At 39.8% G+C, this 23,713-nt stretch overlaps 2 protein-coding genes and 1 pseudogene across 2 annotated transcripts; 2 read left to right on the top strand and 1 right to left on the bottom strand.

The window, feature by feature from the left end:
• Positions 1-5,519: 5,519 nt before the first annotated feature.
• On the top strand, positions 5,520-6,507 carry LOC143410847 (olfactory receptor 7E24-like). The gene has a single exon (XM_076871587.2). The coding sequence runs from the start codon at positions 5,575-5,577 to the stop codon at positions 6,505-6,507; it is 933 nt and encodes a 310-aa protein (XP_076727702.1). The 5' UTR covers positions 5,520-5,574.
• A 9,916-nt stretch (positions 6,508-16,423) lies between these two features.
• LOC143410854 (olfactory receptor 7E178-like) lies at positions 16,424-17,389 on the bottom strand. The gene has a single exon (XM_076871598.2). It carries the CDS (start codon positions 17,309-17,311, stop codon positions 16,424-16,426), a length of 888 nt encoding a protein of 295 aa, XP_076727713.1. The 5' UTR covers positions 17,312-17,389.
• Positions 17,390-17,696: 307 nt separating this feature from the next.
• Positions 17,697-18,434, top strand: LOC143401158 (midkine pseudogene; annotated as a pseudogene).
• Positions 18,435-23,713: the final 5,279 nt, after the last annotated feature.

The raw sequence follows: 23,713 nt of genomic DNA on the forward strand, positions 1-23,713 counted from the left end.
ATTTGATTCAAGTGGGTTATGAACTCCCATTTTTATCCCAAATACAAGTTGCAGAATCACATCGGTTACACATCCACATTTTTACATAATACCATATTAATGACTGTTATATTCTGCTACCTTTCCTATCCCCTTCTATCCCCCCTCCCCTTCCCTCTCATCTTCCCTCTCTACCCCATCTGCTGTTGTTTAATTCTCTCCCTTGTTTTTTTCCCCCTTTCCCCTCACAACCTCTTATATGTAATTTTGTGTAACAATGAGGGTCTCCTTCCATTTCCATACAGTTTCCCTTCTCTCTCCCTCTCTCCCACCCCACTCATCTCTGTTTAATGTTAATCTTTTCCTCATGCTCTTCTTCCCTGTTCTGATCTTAGTTGCTCTCTTTATATCAAAGAAGACATTTGGCATTTGTTTTTTAAGGATTGGCTAGCTTCACTTAGCATTATCTGCTCTAATGTCATCCATTTCCCTGCAAAATCCATGATTTTGTCGTTTTTTAGTGCTGCATAATACTCCATTGTGTATAAATGCCACAATTTTTTAATCCATTCATCTATTGAAGGGCATCTAGGTTGATTCCAAAGTCTAGCTATTGTGAATTGTGCTGCTATGATCATTGATGTGGCAGCATCTCTATAGTATGCTCTTTTAAGGTCCTCAGGGAATAGAGCGAGAAGGGCGATAGCTGGGTCAAATGGTGGTTCCATTCCCAGCTTTCCTAGGAATCTCCATACTGCTTTCCATATTGGCCGCACCAATTTGCAGTCCCACCAGCAATGTACAAGTGTACCCTTTTCCCCACATCCTCGCCAGCACTTATTGTTACTTGACTTCATAACAGCTGCCAATCTTACTGGAGTGAGATGGTATCTTAGGGTGGTTTTGATTTGCATTTCTCTGACTGCTAGAGATGGTGAGCATTTTTTCATATACTTATTGATTGATTGTATGTCCTCCTCTGAGAAGTGTCTGTTCAGGTCCTTGGCCCATTTGTTGATAGGGTTGTTTGTTATCTTATTGTTTAATTTTTTGAGTTCTTTGTATATTCTGGATATTAGGGCTCTATCTGAAGTGTGAGGAGTAAAAATTTGTTCCCAGGATGTAGGTTCCCTGTTTACCTCTCTTATTGTTTCTTTTGCTGAGAAAAAACTTTTTAGTTTAAGTAAGTCCCATTTGTTTATTCTTGTATTTAACTCTTGGGCTACGAGCGTCCTATTAAGAAATTTGGAGCCCGACTCCACAATATGTAGATTGGAGCCAACTTTTTCATCTATCAGGTGCAGAGTCTCTGATTTGATATCTAGCTCCTTGATCCATTTTGAATTAACTTTTGTGCATGGCGAGAGAAAAAGGTTCAGCTTCATTTTGTTGCATATGGATTTCCAGTTTTCCCAGCACCATTTGTTGAAGATGCTATCCTTTCTCCATTGCATGCTTTTAGCGGAGTTTTACAAAACCTTCAAAGAAGAATTAATACCAATAATTTTCAAGCTATTTCAAGAAATAGAAAAAGAAGGAGCTCTTCCAAATTCATTCTATGAGGCCAACATCATCCTGATCCCAAAACCAGACAAAGACACTTCAAAGAAAGAAAACTACAGACCAATATCTCTAATGAACATAGATGCAAAAATCCTCAATAAAATCCTGGCGAATCGAATACAAAAGCATATCAAAAAAATTGTGCACCATGATCAAGTAGGATTCATCCCTGGGATGCAAGGTTGGTTCAATATATGGAAATCAATAAATATTATTCACCACATCAATAGACTTAAAGATAAGAACCATATGATCGTCTTGATAGATGCAGAAAAAGCATTCGACAAAGTACAGCATCCTTTTATGTTCAAAACACTAGAAAAACTGGGGATAACAGGAACTTACCTCAACATTGTAAAAGCTATATATGCTAAGCCTCACACTAGCATCATTCTAAATGGAGAAAAACTGAAGGCATTCCACTAAAATCTGGAACAAAACTGGGATGCCCTCTCTCACCACTTCTATTTAATTTAGTCTTTGAAATACTAGCCATAGCAATTAGACAGACAAAAGAAATTAAAGGCATAAAAATAGGAAAAGAAGAACTTAAAATATCACTGTTTGCGGACGATATGATCCTATACCTAGAAGACCCAAAAGGGTCTACAAAGAAACTACTAGAACTAATAAATGAATTCAGCAAAGTGGCAGGATATAAAATCAACATGCATAAATCAAAGGCATTCCTGTATATCAGCAACAAAACTTCTGAAATGGAAATGAGGAAAACCACCCCATTCACAATATCCTCAAAAAAAAAATAAAATACTTGGGAATCAACCTAATAAAACCTTTAATAAAATAAACAATTCTCTGTCTTTCTCGAAGTTGATAAAATAGGTGACTTGGGTAACATGGTCTTTGGAAATTGTCCATAGTCTACCCATAAGGACCTCACAAAAGATAAAGATTAAGACAGTTGATTGTTTCTTGACCAATGTAATAAGTTCTAAATATATACCCCTTCAAGTTAAATGTGGTACAGATGATGCTATTGATGTGTACATGGATACATGCTAGAGGTGAATTTTGCAGGATCACATAACATAACTCCAGGAGTGCAGTGCCCTATGAGAGATGCCTGGTGTTCAGATTGTGTAATAAAAGCATGTTTTGTATAATGATGCAAGTCACACAGTTTCTAATACTGAATGATATGAATTATAGGACTATGCATTTGAAAAAAAATCTTTTTATATAATAATAGGAGCTATCATTGATGGAGAAGTGTTGTTTGCTGGCCCATGACAATTTATATATAATCATTTGAAGAGGTTGGAAGAAATGTACTAATGCAGTTCATTTGCTCCTGAGGAATCTTAGGCTCGAGAGGGAAGGGATGTTGCCTAAATTCTCAGGTGTAAGAATCAGTGTACGATTGAGGAAATGTCTCTAACTCCAACACTCATTCTATTTTCTATATTTTCCATCCTAATCAAAGATTGTCACGTTACTTTTAGGTACTTGATGTGAAATTTAAAGAATTTCCCTGAAACCCTCCTAATTTATTAAATAAAATAGAGACAAATTATAAGAAGGCCAGATTGTTATTGTATTTTCCAGGGACTTTGGCTACCAAATGGGACGGAGAAGAGGTAACCTGCTTTGGTTGGTGATATGGACTAATATCAATGTAAAGTGAAAGAAGTAAAAGTTTGTTTAGTTTATGATGAAATTCTTGATTTAATAATCTCCAGACAATCTTCAGACATAGCAACCAGAAATGTGAAGCCACCGGTGATGCCACAGATGGACACCTGAGCCACATTGACACTGGCTTTATGTTCTGAGTATTTTTAAATGCTTCAATTGCAGATATCTCAAAATATACCTTTCTCTCTCTCTCTCTCTCTCTCTCTCTCTCTCTCTCTATTGTGATTTGTCACTTTGTGTTCACCCAAGAAATAGAAATAATCCAGTTCTTTTAACAGGGCAAAGAGGGAAAGCCAGGTCACAGAGAAACTGAAGGGCCCTCTAAAACACGGAGCTTAGGGGTGTCAGACAAATATACTGAATTTTTCATGTAGTGAAATTCTGTGACCCTGGAAGAAAGTACATAAAAACAAAACCAGAAGGAAAGCAGAGCAGTGATTTCAGGTGTCGCTGCTCAGCATGAAAAGGAAACTACAGGGGGTGAGATTAGAGCAGAAATAAAATTGTTGGAAACCAGGCATAATGACAAGCAACTTGTTGTTGACCAAGAGTGGGTTTATTTTTTCAATTATATTGCATTAAAGTAAAATCACGTAATGTACACAAATGTCAGACTTTAAAAATTGATCACATCTCAATTGTTTCTATCCCTGAACAAGTCACTTCACCTCTCCTTGGACTCAGTTTTCTCTGTGTGAGGTCAGTGGTGCAATAAGAGGAACTATCTGATGTGTTCTTACAAATGTTTTACTATGTTTCTTACATAAATCCCTTTTAAAATGTAAGTGAGTGTCTTTTAAAGACTTGCAGACACAGAGAAATGAAAGACATGAACAGTCCACACAGATTTCCTACAGAGTAGATGAATATACTGGAAACAATCTGTGGCTTCATCTTCTCTTTGTTTTCTTCCTCCATTAGCGTGAGGAAGTCCTTAGAGACTGGAGGAACACAGAGCAATTTGGCTCATTAGGAGCTCTGTTCTTTGGGCTTCCAAGTCCATTAATAGGCAATCGTCAGCCTGTCCCTTTTGTCACAGTTGAATGGCTCCAGTATTGAGGGTCCCACACCTGTGTGTGCATCAGGAAGATCCTATCTGATGCTGTATCCTTGTCAGAAGCTGGATACACATATTTATGCTGGGGGTAATGTCTCACCCTTTGCTGGGCATGGACCTGTCTTCAGAACTGCATTCCTTGGTCATGGCCCAGCAGAGAAGCATTGTGACCAGGTAAACACAAAGGGAGCCCCAGCTTGTGGGAGAGACCCTGGGAAGTGCTGTTTCCTCATAATGAGGACAAACATGTTCATTAGTAATTCCAACTGTCCTCCTTGATCTCACCTGGACAGATAGCTTCAGTATCTTCCATGTCTTCAGTGTCAGGCCAGGTGAGCGACATGCAAAGTTTCTGCTATGAAGAATGTGAAGTGTATGTTTTGGTTGTGGCGGGGGTAGCAGAAATCTTATTCAAAATGTGCTTTCCACCCAAACTGCTTCTAGTTTTCGTAGATATCTCACCCACAGTAGTAGGAAATGCATCCTTCTTAGTAATCCAGATGGGCTGGTTCCATATGTTGGTGATTGTGAGTTACAGTGCTATAAACATTGATGGGGCTGTATCATTATAGTATGCTGATTTTAGTTATTTTGGATAAATACTAAGGAGTAGGAGAGATGGGTCGTGTGGTGATTTCATTCTGTTTTATTTTTATTTTTTGAATTGCTGGATATTGAACCTGACCTTTGGGCATGCTAGGCAAGCACTCTATCACTAAGCCATATCCCCAGCCTCATACCTACACTTGAGGAAACTCTATCACTCTTCATAGTGGTTGTACTAATTTGCTGTCCCATCAACAACACATAAGTGAACATTTTCCCTCACATCCTTGCCAGTGTTTATTATATTTTGTATTCTTGATAACTGCCTTTCTAACTGGAATGAGGAAAAATTTCATGGAAGCTGTTTTAGGATTTATCTGATTGCTAGGGATATTGAACATGTTTTCATATGTTTATTTGCAATTTTTGGCCATTTTTATTTCTTCTTTTGAGAAGTGTCATAGTGCTTCTTAATTTATTTAATTAAAAAGACTTTTTTAATGCACAAAAATATTGTTATATCTTTTTCTTAAATGAGTAGGCATTATTTTACTGAGATAGGTATTTTTAATCTCTAATATTGTTTGATTTTGAAATCTGTTCAGTTGAGCATTTCTGAAGTATGAATAATTCTAAGATGAGGTTTATTACAACTGAGAAATGTTGCTAATAGTTTATGGCTATCAAAGGTTAATTCAAAATATATAGAGTTCTGAGTAACTACTTGTTTCATTTTTCAACCATTTTCCTTTTACCCAAGGTGTACAAGGAATATGGAAGAACAAAATCTAACAGGTGTCTCAGAATTCCATCTCCTGGGCCTCTCAGAGGACCCAGACCTACAGCCCCTCCTCTTTGGACTGTTCCTGTCCATGTACCTGGTCACAGTGCTTGGGAACCTGCTCATCATCCTGGCCATCAGCTCTGACCCCCACCTCCACACCCCCATGTACTTCTTCCTCTCCAACCTGTCCTTGGCTGACATTGGTTTCATCTCCACTACGGTCCCAAAACTGCTCGTGAACATCCAAACCCACAGCAGAGCCATCTCCTATGTGGGCTGCCTGACACAGATGTCTCTATTTAGCATTTTTGGATGTATGGATGACATGCTTCTGACTGTGATGGCCTATGACCGGTTTGTGGCCATCTGTCACCCCTTGCAGTATATGGTCATCATGAACCCTCGCCTCTGTGGCTTCTTAGTTTTTCTGCCTTTTCTGGTTAGTCTTTTGGACTCCCAGCTGCACAATTTGGTTGCTTTACAACTCAACTACTTCAAGGATGTGGAAATCGGTAATTTCTTCTGTGATCCATCTCAACTACTTAATTTTCCCTGTGCTAATACATTAACCAATACTATAGTCATGTATTTTACTAGTGCCATCTTTGGATTTTTTCCTGTCTCAGGGATCCTTTTCTCTTATTATAAGATTGTTTCCTCCATCCTAAAGATCCCTTCCTCAGGTGGAAAGTACAAAGCCTTTTCAACCTGTGGCTCTCACCTCTCAGTTGTTTGCTTGTTTTATGGAACAGGCCTTGCAGGGTACCTTCATTCATCTGTGTCATCCTCCCCCAAGAAAGATGTGGTAGTGGCCTCAGTGATGTACACTGTGGTCAGCCCCATGCTGAACCCCTTCATCTACAGTCTGAGGAACAGGGATATTAAAAGTGCCTTGTGGAGGCTGCACAGCAGGACTCTCTAATCTCATTATGTTTTCCCTCTTAGTGTTGATCAGAAACTCAATCTAGGACTTCAGATGCTTCAATGTGGAATCACTATTTTTGTGTTTTCTTAGTTGGTGCTCACTTCATATTTCATGTCTGAATACTGTTTTATTGGGGTGTCTTTAATTCAATTTCACGATTTTCCTTGGATCCTTTTTCATTGTTAACATCAAAATTGGCAGCCGCGTTCCTTCTCAGCAATACACTGGACTCCAGGTAAAATGCTAAACTCTATTTTCACACAGTTACAATTGGTGTTCTTTAAAGTTCTTGTGAATTTTCTTTAAAAATTTTATCCAAAGGGGTTGGGTTGTGGCTCAGTGGTAGAGCACTTGCCTTGCACATGGGAGGCACAGGGTTGGAGGCTGAGCAACACATTTATATATGAGCAACACATGTGTTTTTTTTTTGTGTGTGTATATATATATATATATATATATATATATATATTGTGTCCATCTACAACTAAGAAAAATATTTTAAAACAAAATTACATCTAAGTATGAATTGAGGCATGTTACATCTCGGGGTCAGATCACTGGTCTCCAGTTTGACTTTCATTGTAAGAGAAGTTAAAAAATTTTTTGATTCGGTCTCATGTTTATAGATTCCCATTAATACGGATCTGACTAATTAAATGTTTAGAAGAATCTTCTGTGAAGGTTCATATGCTGGTTCCTAAAGGATTGTCAGGATGGCCTTAGGCTTGAGCCTAAGCAACTCCATTTTAAAAACTCCAGTTTGAAACCTGCAGTCTCACCAGGCACATCTAACAGAGCCCTCCAGTGTGGCCCTCAGACAAGTCACTCCCCCTCTCCCTGATCAACAGAGTGAAGCTCTGGCAGGCTGTCCTCGCCTGATAGGAGGGAAAGGAGAGAAGGCCCTAGTGGAGACCACCAGACCAGATGTTTCTGAAATCCAGTGGCAGCTGATAAGAATTGAAAGTGGGGTGGGGGGGTTAAAAGCCCGAAAATTTAGTATAAATAATAGAGTTAATGGACAAGGATTCATCCAGCCGAAACAAGGAAGCACAGGAACTGCAGAGCCTGATGAGGTCCTGACATCCCAACACTTGTCATCCTTCCTGATCCTCTGTGTGATCCTCACTGCCCTCCAACTCTACCACCTGGCCTGGACCTTAGTGAGAGCCGCAGCTTCTCCCTATGACCCTCTCCCCAACCAGTCGTCCACTCCACGCCAGGAGAAGCCTCCCTTGGTTCCGGACCTGATCACCGAGTGTGCATCTGCTGGACGTAAAGCCTAAGGCCTGAGACTTTTGAGCTCAGCGTGCAGAGGGAGTGTCTGTCATGAGCCTGTCATGATTAAGGTGTCTGCAGTGCTTAGAATTAATCTAGAATTGTCTGCTGTGGACTGATTATGCCTATGGCAGTGCCTAGCATTAAGGACTGTCGTTTTCTTGATTAAGAACCTATAGAGTGAAACTGCATTGAGTGCTTTGAGTGAATAAAGCATTGAAAAGGGCAGAGACATGTGGACATTCTTTATTTCTCCCCCTCGACTGCAAATGTCGCAATTTTGCCCCTTCGCGACAGGGATCAAGCTCAAAAGGGTAAGTCAGAGCACCAGGAAAGGTGGGTTTTCTTGAAATCTCTTCCTTAAACGCATAGCCCATCAACCCCACGGAGCTTGTCATGCACTGGTCTAAGAGAGTGACTCTCCCCTCCAGTCCCACCCTTCTGTAGTTGTGTTCTCAGGCTGACTGGGGACTCTTGGAATCACTTCTCCACCTTCCACCTTGTTCGGTGGTCACACTGGTTACACTGTGATAGTGGGAGCAAATGTGACTCCATTTTGTTATACGACTTCATCCTGTAAACAACCAGGCCAAGTAGAAGAGTCATGACTGGAGCAAGATGTTCTTTTCCTTTTGCTATAGAAACCTTTAAGAATACGGAACTACCTAATGGGGCACTGTTTCTGTAACTAGGGTAACGGGGCTCTGTTTCTGTAACTGGGGTGACTGGGCTAACTGACTTTTTAGGCTTCCCTCCGCTTGACTGTTCTGTCCCGCTTCTGTAACCTGGCTGGCTTGCATTGGCTAGACCCCCTGAACATCCCTTTTGCGGTTTTCAGGCTTATAAGGAGTGCCCTTGCAATTGTTCGGGGCTGATCAGGGGAACAGCTTCATGTTCTGGTCAGTCACCACTGGTGTGCTTCAATAAAGGCTTGATTCGATTATACGTAATTGGTCTGGAAGTCAGTTTATGAAAACCCGGGACGAAGCTTTAACTATAACAACACCACAATCAGTAATTTCATTAGTTTGAAAAACCAGTATATGTCACTAGGCCCCTTTTCCTCTCTCTCCATTAAAATATTTAGATTTGTTTGTATTCTTATGGGACCCAGAGTGATAAATTGTAATATGCGGAAAAAGATACTGTCTGTGAATTGTCTGAAATTGGAATATTTTTAAAAGTGATGAATATATAAAGCTTATTTTAAATGTATATGATTATTCAGGTGTCCAAGTGAGTGAGGATTCAGGGGTGGTATGACACATTTTCTTAAAAGAAAAAAAAAATCATCCTTTCTTATTCTGTGGCTTCCTGCTTTGCCCTGTGTTTTCTTCCTATCACATGTTAACACCATAATAAGCCAATTTGTCATGAGTCCCTCATTAGAGGTGTCACCATGTTATTTTGAATGTCCAAATCCCAAATTGCAAGCTAAATAAACTTCTTTTCTTCATAAGTTTTCCAATATCAGGCATCTTGTGAGAGCAACAGACTCATACTAATACAAAAGGGCAATTTAGCTTTGATCAATCAATGAAAATGTTAATCCCAAGAAATAAATATTAAACCCTTTCAAACACACATAGCCCAAATAATATTTGACCAAATATCTGATTACATGTGTCTCATCAAGATTCCACTAATTTCCACAATATCACACAAGAAATGTTAATGATATATTTACAGATGAATATCCAGTATTGCTATACCTCACCAGTCTGCTTGACATTCTACTCCTGAGAGAAGACATATGTAGGTTTTATTTTTATTATTGAATAATTTGGGGGAATTATAGTTCCCTAATTGAAGAGTTAGAGAATAAAAATAGATAGTGATCTTTTCTATAAAAACAAGTATAAGGAAATGAAGACAAAATTTTCTTAACTAAATTTCTAAAAAGGAATGCCAGAAATTCTGGGTTAACTTTTTCATCAGAATAGTAACCATAGGAGGCAGAATGAAATCAAAACAAAATACATACAACATTTTATTATACCAAATAGCTACCATTGTTTTTGTATGCCATGCCCTGTAAATTCTTTCTGCTTTGGCAGTAACCTCAGTATGTTATCCCTGCCGCCCATGATGACATGTCATCAACAGGAAAACACTTTTGCTATGGCCTAATCATTACAAATGTCTCAACACTGATTCTTCCATCCCTGTTTGTACTCTGTATCTGCCATTTGATTTTTCTCACAGAAACTCCATAATTTATCCACTCATGCCATCTCCTAACAATATCCTTTCCTCCATATACAACCCAGGTATGCATATTCTACAATATTCTTCATGTAAGTAAAGGATAACTAAATCTCACTTCCATAGCACAGAGGGTTTTTCAGTGAGAAAGCTACATGGAGAGAATATACAAGATTCAACTGATCTCACTATTTACATAAATCTTACTTTACACATTAGAAAAAATGCAATCAGGAGACACCTACATTAAATGTCCAAGAACTGAAAGTACAAAGAAATCTGAAGATGGGTAAAGAGTATATAGGAATTATCTCAGCAAGTTGAGCTAAGAGTGCTGTGGCAACCCATGATCGAAGGACCAAATACAGACAGTACAAGACTGTGGCATTTAAATATCATTAACTATCCAAAAACCAGCTCAATATTTGAGACCTTTGGTAGCTAAGAGTTGTGCTATGGTCCAAATTGTCTTATGTTCTCCCCTCATCTCCAGGGAGGGCACCTTGGTGTGCAAATAGCTGCTCAAATTGGTGTGTCTGTGGGGAATTGATTCCTGGAGAGCCTTGACTGCCATTTGCTCCATGTTCTAGACTTTTCTTCAGCTCCTCTCTAATGCTCAGATTATACAGGAGCAGGTGAAGTGACGCAGAGCTTATGGACCCAGGATTTGACATTATTGTAGGTGATTCATTTGAAGAAAAGGCAAAGGGTTTCTTATTGAAAGGTATTTCTATTATCTGTTTAAATAAGTCCATTTTGAAACCTGAGAATTTTGTGAATTTAAATGTACCCTTATATCAAGCGTGTGATTCTAAGTATGATACAAAACTCATTTTCTATAACTTCCTCACATACATATTTGTAGGGAAAAGTACTTATCTAAGAGGGTGCTTGAGAAGATGTAATTAAATATATTGATCAAGACAGCTTTTAGTGTATTGACACAGAATTATAACTTTAAACTTTTATTTTCGTATTAATAGATCCAACTACTAGCTTTGCAGACAGAATTCTTTTTAATATTAGCTTCTGAAGTTTTAGTTGTGTGGGCCAGAACTTGGTCCTTCACTCTGAAACTTTCAACATATTCCTTTTTAATGATATTTTCTTGTAGTCCCTTAGGATTGATTAGAAAATGCGTGGACATGGTAAGAATCTTTAAGGAGATATATCATTATCTAGTATCCCAAGATTGATACGATTCCAGTAAATTATTTGGATGTGAAGGGGGCCCTGAGGAGACTGCTCAATAGAGCAGCTTCTAGGCCTTGATGATCACTGACCTCAGAACTCAGGGAATGTTGTGTCCCCTGAGGGAAAATGTACTGGATTACAATAGCTTAACTCTTTTTCTACCCTAAATTTCATGCTTAATTTCTTGTATTCCCAAAGCCCTAATGACTTTCCTTTTCCAGATATTTATTTCTTTTTTCTCTTCCCTGTCCATGGTTCATGAAGTCTCGAGTGTGTTATGTTGTCTTGTTGGGGATGCAAATCAAGTCAAGATGGCGCCTGTCAGTTTGCCAGGAGGAGTGGTTTGTGAGGCAACGCCAGCAAGCCATTAAGATGGTGAGGATTCCTTATTGGCTGACTGCTGTATCTAGATGATGTTAATTGAGTCAAGCTGTGTGTAATCAGTTAGGTATATATACCTCTGCTGTCCTGCAATAAGGCGGTTCCACTACCTTAGGAGCCCGCTACTTTGAGTTCTCCCTCAGTTCCTGCTGAGTTCACTCGCAATAAAATCGTTCCCTTTTCAACCTTCAAGTTGCTTGTCACCTCTCGGTTATTTTGCCGAGCCGGACTGTGGCATTGTCTAACAGGCCTTGCTGCGATTCCAACATGACAGCAAGCACTTTATCCCATGCTGAGATGGATTCCTCAAAAATTATTGCTTTAAGTTTCTTGACCTCAATTTAGTTGTATCCCTGTTTTCCCTGGAAGAAAATGAATGAAAACCATCACAGCCAAGTGCTTACAATACTCAGAGTGTGTTTGTCCTTTACATGTGTGGCTTTATTTAATACTGAAAACATTGCTTGGGGGAAGTTCTTTCAAATTCACACACTTTCTGAAAAGAGACTGAGCTTGAAATTCACAGTAACAGGGAACGTGAGCCCACACGCCTAGATTTGCTGGCCTCCTTTTTGTAAGAATGATTGCACTTTCAATATGAAAACTGAAATCCAGCTCTGAAAGTGATTTGTCCTTTGGATTCATGGTGACAGAATGCGTGATAAATGCCTCTGTAATATTGTTACATTATTTGTGATCCTTGCTTTTCCCTTTCATTCTTCCAGTTTTCTTCTTTCTTCTTTCTTTCTTTCTCCTCTTCTTCATTTCCTTCTTTCTTCTTTTCCTCATTTATTTGGACTCTTTGGTAATGTTACCTTTACCACCCCTTGTTTTGGCTGAACAGTATTCTACTGCATGTATTAGCTGTTTGAATGTTTTTGGACAGTTGGTTAATTGCCATATTTTGGATGTTATGAGAGTGCTGCCTTGGATAGTTATGCACATTTGTTGGAATAGTCTATGCTATATGATGACACTTTATTCATGAGAGCCTGCATACAGTGACCTCCTCCCAATTTTAGTTTGAGTATGCTCAATGATCCTGTGCAATAACAAAATCTAGCAAACTTTTTTCAGAACCTACCCTAGTTGTTAAGCAAGCAAATGCCTATCCTTGTTTTAATTATTGTAGTAACAATCTCAGAGTTGAACTTCTGGGTTATATGGTCATTGTATGCTTAACTTTTTGAAGAATAGCTGAGCACATTTTACATCCTACTGTGCATAGGTTCTAATATCTTCATATCCTTGTTAGTATTTGTTATTTTCAATTTTTGTTAAAACTATGTGAAATTGATACAATTGTGTTATATGCATGTATACATATATAATTTTTTTGGTAACACGGATAAGAGTCTGATTCTGATTTTGTCTGTTAATTTGATGCAGGATTGCATATTAGAAACTATTGGTCTTTACAAAGACTTTTGGAAACTTTCCACCCCACTGTTATGTCAGAACATCTTAGAAGACTGCAGCTGAGGTGCCAGCTGGGGTTTCAGTCATCTCGTGGCATCACAGCTGAGGATCTGCTGCACAGGTACTTCATGCAGCTGTGGGAAGGATTCAGGTTCTTGCAGGATGGTGGCCAGAGGCCTCTCCTAATTCCTAGCCACAAGGGATGGAGTCTCTGATGGAGAATCTCAGAACACAGAAGCTGGCTTGTCAGTGTGCACAAGAGGTGACAGAACAAGGGAGGACCAGGCCTATCCTTCCATCACTGCACTAGTTCCTAAGTACCCCAAGAAGGTGGAGCTGTCCCTCTCAGTATGGCCCACGACCCACAAAGACACCAGTCCATCAGAAAGTTTTCTGCAGAAGAACTAACTGGCAGACTGACATAAAAACCTCTCTTCTGTAGCGGGTATTGACATAGATTTCGCTATGCTGTCTTTGGCCTGAAATCAAAAAGAGACTCCTTGGTTCTTTTCCAGCCACTAGGTATCAGGACAATATTAAGTTAAATACTCATCATTCTGTGTCCAGTAGCTGCTGAGTTTTTCTCAGGAAGGTGCTCCTCTCATTTTACATTTTGCATGTGTTTATCATCTAATTAAGCCTTTAATAAAATATAGAGCTGTCTGTCTTGATTGAAGTTGATAAAACAGGTTATACTGGGATCATGGTCTTTTGAAATTGTCTGTAGTCTTCCCATAAGGCCCTCATGACTCATAAAGAAAAAACAGTTATTCATTGACCAATGTAATGAAACCTGAGTGCATACCCCTTCAAGTTGAATATGGTAGAAAGGGTTCTATTGATATGTACATGAATACATGCTAGTGGTAAATTTGGCAGAACCACATAACCTAACAGCAGGAGTAGGGCCACATTGGCAATGCCTGATGTTCAGATTATTTAATAAAAAACATGTTTTGTATCATGTTCCAAGTCACACAATTTCTAATATCATATTACGTGTAAATTCTAGGAATATACATTTCAAAATAAATCCTTTAATATAATACTAGGAGCTATCATCGATGGGGAACTGTGGTTTGACTGGCTCATGACATACTTACATATAATCATTTGAAGAAATATATTGTTACAGTTAATTTACTCCTGAGGGATCTGAGGCTCAGAGAGGAGTTGGAAGTTGCCGAAATTCTCAGTTTGAAGAGCCAATGTATGATTGAGGAAATGCCTCTCACTCCAACCCTCTATTTTCTATATTCTCCATCCCATTCAAAGACTGTCACATTACTTTTAGGCAGTTGGTGTGAAATTTAAAGATTTTTCCCAAGAAAGGTGTTAATACTTCCTGAAACTCTCCTAATTCATTAAATAAAATAGGGATTACCCATGTGGAGAGTCTACCATGCAACATAAGAAGGCAATATTGTTATTGTATTTTCCAGGGACTTTGGCTACCAAATGAGTAGGAGAACAGGTACCTTGCTTTGGTTGGTGACCTGGACTAATATCAATTTAAAGAGAAAGAAGTAAAAGTTTGTTTGGTTTATGATGAAATTCTTGACTTAATAATTCTAGAGTCACACAGCAACCAGAAATATGAGGTCACCTGTGACTCCTCAGCTGGACACCTGAGCAAAGCCATACATACAGAACTAGCCTGCTTTCTTGAACACATTTAAATGTCACAATTGCAGGCATCTCACAACGTACCTTTCTCCCCTCCCTATGTTGTGATTTGCCTTGTTTTCACCCAAGAAATAGAAACGATCTAGTTCATTAAATGGAGAGAACCGAATGCAGACAATTTTATTAGGCAGGACAGAGAGAAAGTGGGAAAGCCAGGTCACAAAGGAACTGGAGGGCCCTCTAAAACGCTGAGGCTTAGGGGTGTGAATATAATGAATTTTTAATGTAGTGAAGTTCTGTGACCATGGGCAAAAGTTTATTAAAACAAAACCAGAAGGAAAGCAGAGTAGTAATTTCAAGTGTCCCCCCTCAGCATGAAAAGGTAACTGCAGAGGGCTAGATCAGAGCAGAGAGACAGTTGTTGAAGACCCAGCATAATGCTAAGCGCATGGTGTTGATGGACAGTGGGTTTATTTTTTCAATTATGTGCCAATAAAATCAACTCATGAAAAGTGCACAGATTTCAAACTTTAAAAATTTCCCTGGGATCACATCTCAGCTATTCCTCTTGCTGAACAAGTCACTCACCTCTCTTTGGACTCAGTTTTCTCTTGCATAAGATCAATAGTACAGTATGAGTAACCATCTCACAAGGACTCTTAAAAATGTGGGGTTTTTTTCAGGCTTATTATAAGGAATATATTTGATTAGCAGCGATGGGCTTAGACTCGGCTTTCAGTAAGTGGTAACTATGATTAAAGTTGGTGATAAGTAATAACATGCCATGCTGAGTAACCGACTGAAATACTCATCTTTCAGAAATGGTTTGAGATTCATATGACACCGGGCACGACACATCTGTCTTTCTCTCTGCACATTTTGCTCAGATGCTCAGGGAATGGAATGCTTCTGCCCCCGCTGTCTTGTGCTGGGGACCATGGAGAGATGAAAACGGAAGGTCACTCAGCCCAGTGATGTTTGGGCCTCTTTTTCCCAATGGGTTGCAGCATTGAGACAGCCTGGTCATCGACATGGTGTTCCCAGAGGTTCAGTGACTCCAGGAGGTGTTCAGGGAGGCTGGAGACAATGTCATTAAGGGGCACATACTTGTGCTTTTTGGGATTCTTGGTCCAACCAAGAAGATTCACCTGTTTCTTCGTTAAAACATTGTACATGTAGATCGAACAAACCTTATTACAGAAGAGGATCTGGAGAATGGAATTAAAGGAGATGATGGATAACCCCCACACACACACGTGCTACTGCAATGGGGGCTTTTCTAGCCCGTCTGACATTGACCCCTTTAGGAACCACATCTGCCCTTCTCTGCAGCGTCACAAACTCCTCCCCTCTTGTGTATCAGGTGATGAGACCCAGTAATCAGTGATTTTATGCTCCCCAGGCTGATCCAATAAAAGACAACTTGAGAAGGATTACTATTGTCACTAGACAAACCTGCCTAATGGGATATCTCTGAGACACGTTTTAGAGAAAATATACATAGATTTAGAAAAAGGATATAACTTTTGAATATAAAAAAAATTAGAGTTTAGCAGCACATGGAGGCCAGGGTCATTGCTCAGAAAGGACAGAGGCTACCTGGGTACATTTACTTAGATGTGAGATTTATGTTTTTAAAAAAAGGGATTCAGAATTCTTATGCAGTTCAATTAATAATGAAATCATATGCTGGTGTGAAACATGGTATGGGAAGATAGCCATGAGTTATAGGAGCATGTATATAAGAAGGTAGAGTCCACAGAGGAGTTTGAGGTTTTGAACTAATCATAAAAGGATGGAGAAAATACAGAGACTACATTGCTCTGCTCTGTAACCGTCTCAGGGAACGTTTAATGTCCCTGTTCCTGAGGCTGTAAATGAAGGGATTCAGCAAGGGGATGACCACAGCATACATCAGTGAGAACACAGCCATCTTTCTAGGAGAGCTGGATACAGCTGAAGCAAGGTACACTCCAATGGCAGTTCCATAAAACAAGCCAACAACTGCCAGGTGAGAGCCACAGGTGGAGAAGGCTTTGTACCTCCCCCCTGAGGAAGGGATCCTCAGAATGGAGGAAACAATTTTATAGTAAGAGAAAAAGATCCCTAAGACAGGAAGGAAGCCATAGATGGCACCAACAAAATATGTGACTATATTTTTTGTAAGGGTATCAAAACAGGCAAGATTAAGGACCTGAGAAGGTTCACAGAAGAAATTAGCAATTTCCACATTATTGGAGAAGGTGAAGTGTAAGGCAATCATATTGTGCAACTGGGATTCCAAAAGGCTAAAACCAAAAGACACCAAAATTAAGAAGCCACAGAAGCGAGGATTCATGATGACCGAGTATTGCAAGGGGTGACAGATGGCCACAAACCGGTCATAGGCCATCACAGTCAGAAGCATGTCATCCATACATCCAAAAATGAGAAACAAAGACATCTGTGTCAGGCAGCCCACATAGGAGACGACTCTGCTGTGAGTTTGGATGTTCACGAGCATCTTTGGGACCGTGGTGGAGATGAAGCCGATGTCAGCCAAGGACAGGTTGGAGAGGAAGAAGTACATGGGGGTGTGGAGGTGGGGGTCAGAGCCGACAGCCAGGATGATGAGCAGGTTCCCAAGCACTGTGACCAGGTACATTATAAGGAGTAGTCCAAAGAGGATGGTCTGAAGTTCTGGGTCTTCTGAGAGGCTCATGAGATGGAAGTCTGAGGCAAGTGTTAGATTCTGTGGTTCTCTATAGCTGGAACATCTTTTGAAGAAAAATATAGGGTTGGAAAAAAAGAAACCAATAAACAGGCTCCAAGTACTAAGACAATGTTGTAAATTACTTGGGCTTAGAGTATTCAAAACAGATTTTTTTTGGAAGATTCAGGACCATATTATCTGAGCACTAAGTGAAAATTGATAGCTACATCAGAAAACATTGTGCCAAATATTTCCAGAAGTTTTTCTACTTCACGTAATTTCTGGTTTCCATCTTCGTGAATGAAAATTCTGTTTATATTTCAACACTTATTTATATACAATTTGTATCCTTACCTATGGTGGACTCAAGTTTTGACAAATGTGTTTAAGTTTAATGCACATAACCAAAGTTGTCACCAACCACAAATGTGACATTACTGAAATTACACTTCACTAGTCAGTGATTAAATGGTAACTTAAAGTTAGATTGAGCCATTGAGTTTTCTCATTTTATGTGGATTTACTTGTATCAATTCCATGCCATCTTAGTTAAATGTCTAGTGATGAAAGCAGTCCTTGGCTTATTTCCCAATTCTGTATTCTAAAGTGGACAGGAAATATTGTTGAATTATTTTTCTGATCATAAATCCTGTCGTGGACAAAGCATAACCAGAGCTGCCGGGCCTGAAGGCAGGAGGGAGCTAAACCATGATGGAAAAAATAAAAGTGAAGAAGGGTGTCCCAGGGACCAAGTGCACTCTGTGCACCTGAGGACCCTGCACCCCCAGCAGTAAGGACAGCAGCGTGGGTTTCCTCGAGGGTACCTGAGGGGCCCAGACTCAGTGTATCCAGTGCAGGGGGCTTTGCAAGTGGAAGGAGTTTGGAGCCGACAGCAAATGCAAGTTTGAGAGCTGGGGTGGGGTGGGTAGGGCTGGGGAAAGGGTGATGGGGACATGGGCACCAAAGCCCATCAAGGCACCTTGAAGAAGGCCCCTACGATGCCCAGGGCCAGGAGACCATCCAGGTGACCAAGTCCTGTACTCCCAAGACCGAAGGCAAGGCCAAAGCCAAAAAAGGAGAGGAAAGGACTGAGGTCAGGTCAGGATGCCAAGGAGCCCCTGGCCTTACCTAGGGCCTAGCCACAGCCCAAGGTGTAACCTACCACCTATCAGGGCCTTTGTCTGCCTGTTTGCTTTATCAGTCACGCCCCACCTCTCTTCCTCCTCCCCACCCCAAGCCCAAGTGCAGGAAGTGGGTGGGACAAAATTCTGGGAAGCTTGAGCCTCTCCCTAAAGGGGCATAATTCCCAGTACCCCTTTTGTTCTTTCCCACCATGACCCATGTTACTAAGAAATAAATAAAATGAACCCACTCCCCCCTACCCCTGAAATAGACAGATAAATAAATAAATAGACCCTGTCATGTCTGGTTGAAGACTTGGCTCCACAGCAGGGAAAATCCAGAATCGAATTTTGAGTCTCATCCTTTTGATACCATTTGATAGATTTCCACATCAATACTTTCTGATACATAGATTGTAATTTTCTTACTACTTGAGGTCAACTCCTATTTATTATTTTGTCAGGTCACATGGTGATGCAGTTGAGGAAAAATGCAACAGATAAAATGCAACAGGAAGTAATGTGAACATATCTGAGGCATTTGCTCATGTCTAAACTGGAGGAAATAATCACCTAGCTTATGGCGTTATTTTAAGAAGATATTTTAAAATATTTTTAAATTGCATAGAGTAGAAGTTTTTCATATTTTAAAATATCATAAACTCAGACGCTAGACTGAAATCAATTTAATCAGAGTATCAGCTTGTGAAGCTCTAGATAGTCCTTTATTATGCTTGGATTGAGAAACACTCTCTTAGAATATTTGCTGATATTTAGAAAGTGCTCTGTTGATAATATCTATTACTACTGTCAAGAATACCACTATATATATATATATATATATATATATATATATATATATATATGAAAAAATGCACATTATTAACATGTGCGTCAGGACTAATATTTTACAGAGATTTGAATTAGCACCTGTGTTGTTAGTGTTGTTGTTTAATCTCTGCATGGTTTCATTTTCTTGCACACCTATGCCCATAAAGAAATGGCTACCATTAATTCAGTGGGTACATTTTTCTGACAACATTACCATCTGTTTGATGTGTGTAACCATTTGCACTTTTAATCTCTCTGTCTCTGCCCTCACAATGCTCAATGGAAGGAAACTAGGAGAAGATTACCCATCTCCCCAACATGGGTAGTACCTAAATGAAATTAGTAAACATTTGGTCATCAACTCATTTTATCAAATAAAGAATTCTATCATTATGGAAATATCAAGTTTTTTACAAAAACAGCTATCAAAGGTCAGTGGAATGATGTGAAACCCCAAAATGGGTCAGCCCAACCCAGAAGGTCCCCTGCCCCCTTCTCTTTGTGCCTGTTTATTCCCATGAAAACGTCTGCCGTGGTCTTTGACTCAATTAATGCTGCAGGTAAATTAAGCAAAATTTTACAGACTATGTGCCCATGATAGACAAAGAAAAAAAAAAGCTATTATTGGTTTACTCTCATTTTATTGGGACATTTCAGAAAGAAAGGACACTGCAAATAGAAAAGCACCAGGAGTGTCATGCACATGCTGGTGACAGTCATTTTTTTGTAAACCAAACAAGATCTATTCAGTATTTACACAGATTTTTATTTTCTATTCTTCTTGTGGGGCAGGCCAGTAACAGGAAATGGGGTTTTCCAGATAAAAGAAGGTTGGGTATTCCTTTCCACAAATCTAGCATCTATTTACATAAGGACAAAAATACTGTATCTTGCTATGGAAATAAGAAATAGCAACTTCAAAAAATCTTTTAGTCAAATGGAATGAAGACTAATCTTATCATTAAGAATAATATTATCTAAATTTTATTTCTCTATCATTTGATATGCACATCATGTTAAATGTGGAGCCTCTACATCTGTTCTTCCTTATGCAATCCAGTTTTATCAACAATAAATCAACTAAAATGATAATGCCCTATCATAGTAGTTAACAATCGGCCCCATGCCACAGGCTTCACAAGGGAACAGACAGATTGACTCTGAATCTGATGTACTAAATGGCTTCCCAGTCATCTGGAGGTTTTAAGTAGAGGTTTATCCTTTAAACCAGGTAAACTCAGGTACATCTGAAGCATACTTTAAACCTCTGATTGGTTTTCTAAGGAGGACTAAATGCACAGCAGACTGCAGCTCTCCTCTTAAGAGTGAGTGAACAGCTGAGTGGATATTCTCCAGCGGGGGAAGGCAGGGGTCTGTTCTGGAGATGGTGTGACTTCTCTTCCCGTGATCTTTGCCTGTGATCTCAGCTGTCCTTCCTATAATGACTCAAGGGGTGCCACCAACTGCTCCCCTGTGTGATCCCCAAACATAAGAGCACAGTGAGCCTGGTGTCTTTTCCTGGAGTGACATGGTGGAATGGCTGGTGGGGCATGAAAGGGGAAGCTGGTGGGGCACAGTGGCACACACCTGTAATCCCAATGGTTTGGGAGGCTGAGGCAGGAGGATCACAAATTCAATGCCAGCCTCTGCAACTTAGTGAGGCCCTAAGTAACTCAGTGAGGCCTTTTCTCTAAATATAAATCATAAAAAGGGCTGGGGATGTGACTCAGTGGTTAAGTGTCCCTGGATTCACTCCCCAGTACCAAAAAAGAAAAAAATGACGAAGAAGAAAAGGGGAACCTCCGGGATTCTTATGGCAGCCTGCCCTGAGTTTGTAATCACACAGCTCAATCCAATTACATCTGCACTTTTTCTACCAGCAACTTAGTACAAGTTACATAAAAATAAAACCATAATATTGTGGGGACACATAACCAGGGAAGACTATGAACATTAAATTAAAGAGGCCACATAAAAAATACAGATGAGCACCTCCCGTTTAGGAAGCCCTCAGTATCGGTTCATGATTGACGGCTACTGTTCTTCTCATCCTCGTCTCCCTCACAGACCTTTTGACTGATTATTGAACAGCTCACAGGAACCTGTCTCCCACCAACATGGATAAGATGCTGTGGTCAAGTAGAAACAGTGTAGGAGGAAATGAAACCTTTGAACAAAACACTTGGCACCTCCACCACCACCAGGTACCTACACTTCAGTCACAGCAGCTGGTATTCAGCCTGTCTGTGTCCACCCCTAGGACCCACACGGGCTGTCCTGTGCATCTGCTGATGAGGAAACAGTGCTGCCACCTGTCCTTCCGCCACCCCTCCCCTCCCTCAGCACTTACTGGGAAGAGCTGCCTCCTTCCTGGGTCATGACCAAGAGCAGAGGATCCAAGGCCCCCCACCCCACGCCCAGTGCTCAGTGAGGTCTCAGGCTCTGGGCTCAGGATTGATGGGAGTAAGGTGAACAGGAGCCTTGTGGGGCAGAAGAGCACGGGAGGGGCCGATGCAGGTAGAGGACAGCTGGACTGGAGCATCGAAGGAAGAGCTGGAGCCACAGGATGGTGATTGATTATTATATGACCTTGGAGGCTCCCAGCCCAGAGCTCATAATTAGCCAAATTGGTCCATGTCACCCAAACCTCCGAGGACTTCCTAATGTTAGTGGAGGAAGTAGAAATCTAAAAAAATGTCCACAAAGGTTTGGGGCTCTCTTCTATTCAGGAGGAAGCTTGTGTATTCTTTTCAATTCATTTATTTATTTTTTTTAAAGATCCATCTTCTTTTAATTTCAACTGTGGTAAAATACACATAACAAAAATTGACCATTTTGACCACTGTTTAATACACAGGCCGATGAGATTTCAGAGATCCTTGGGGGGAGAAGTCTTTATATTTACAACCTGATCATGGGTTTCTCAGCATGGGAAAAACAATTTTAGAGTAAGACAAAATTGACTTCAAGAGAGGGAGAAAATCCGAAATGGAATCAACAAAATACACTTTTATATATTTTTAGAAAATAAGACCTGACAAGATTAAGGACTTGAGAGGTTCATAAAAGAAATTAGAAAATTACATATCTTTGAAGTATGTAGATTGCAAAACAATAAGTCATGCATCTTGGGGGAGTCCACAGGCTGATCATAAAGTTCATGAAATCAAAAACACGTAGAGTTGAAGGATTATGATGACTGACTAAAGCAGGGGGTGACCGGTCATGAACCATCATAGTCAGAAGCATACCATTCATATGTCCAAAAATAAAAACAAAGGGCATCTGTCAGGCATCCCACTTAGAAAATGATTCTGCTGTGAGTTTGGATGTGCACAATCATCTCTGGGAGTGTGGAGGAGACGTGACAGATGTCAATTTATGGCAGGTTGGAGTGGAAGAAGCTTATGGGGATTGGTGTTGGGAGTTCAGCAGACACAGAATGGTGATCAGGTTCCCGATCTTTGTGGCCAGGTAAAGGGACAGAACAGAAAGGTACAAAGGGGTTAGACTGCAGGTTTGGGTTTTCTTATTGACCCAGGAGATGGAATTCTGAGGTGTGTGTTAGATTTTATGGTTCTTTTTAACTTGGACAACTTTTGAAACAGAAAAGAGGGTTGGAAAAATAAAACCAACAAATAGCACCCAGCATGGTGTACACATTCAAACTGAATTCACATGTTCCCAAGTAGAGTATTCACAGCTGTGGTCCACCCACCTCAACGATTCTCACTTTGACAAACTCTGCCTTCTTAGATTCTGCTTGTAATTGTTTTCTGTGTTGTTCTCCTTTGAATATGTTCTGGCATTTAGAAAATAACTCATTGGTGTTACCTTTTATTACTATAAATAATGCCCATCTCTTATATTAATACATAACATTAGTGAGGTGTTTTATGTCTGATATTTTGCAGAATATTTGATTTATTTTCTATGGAATTTGAGTTCTGGTTATTTCTGCATGAATCCATTCTGATGCATTCCTGTTCCTCAAAGACAACTAATATCAAAAAATTGACAGGTATATTTTCCTATTGAATGTTTCCATATCAGTATTGATTTATTGATCCGGAAATTGGATTCTTAAAACTTAGTTAAAAAATGTCAAAACTCATCTAAGCAGTCTCCAATACAATACCTATTGCCTCTGAAATGTACTACTGCACATATACATGTGGCTTTATCTCTTGGTGTGGTATGTACAGCTCCTTCAAATGGCATTACCTTTTATTTTTTTATTCCACTGTTTTTATTTTTCCAAATGAGCAACAGATAAGGTTTTGAGCTTATTGTCATAAAAGTTCTTTTGCAATACTGTTGTATTTTCCAGACACATAACTTATGTACACAACTCAAAAAACTTCACACCAAAATTCCCAATCTATAAATGGGCTAATGGAACTAAACAGACTTCCTTCAAAAGAAAAAATATAATTGACCAACAAATCTATGGGAAAAA

Source organism: Callospermophilus lateralis, chromosome 1 (genome assembly GCF_048772815.1).
Source record: "Callospermophilus lateralis isolate mCalLat2 chromosome 1, mCalLat2.hap1, whole genome shotgun sequence".
Taxonomy (NCBI): Eukaryota; Metazoa; Chordata; class Mammalia; order Rodentia; family Sciuridae; genus Callospermophilus; species Callospermophilus lateralis.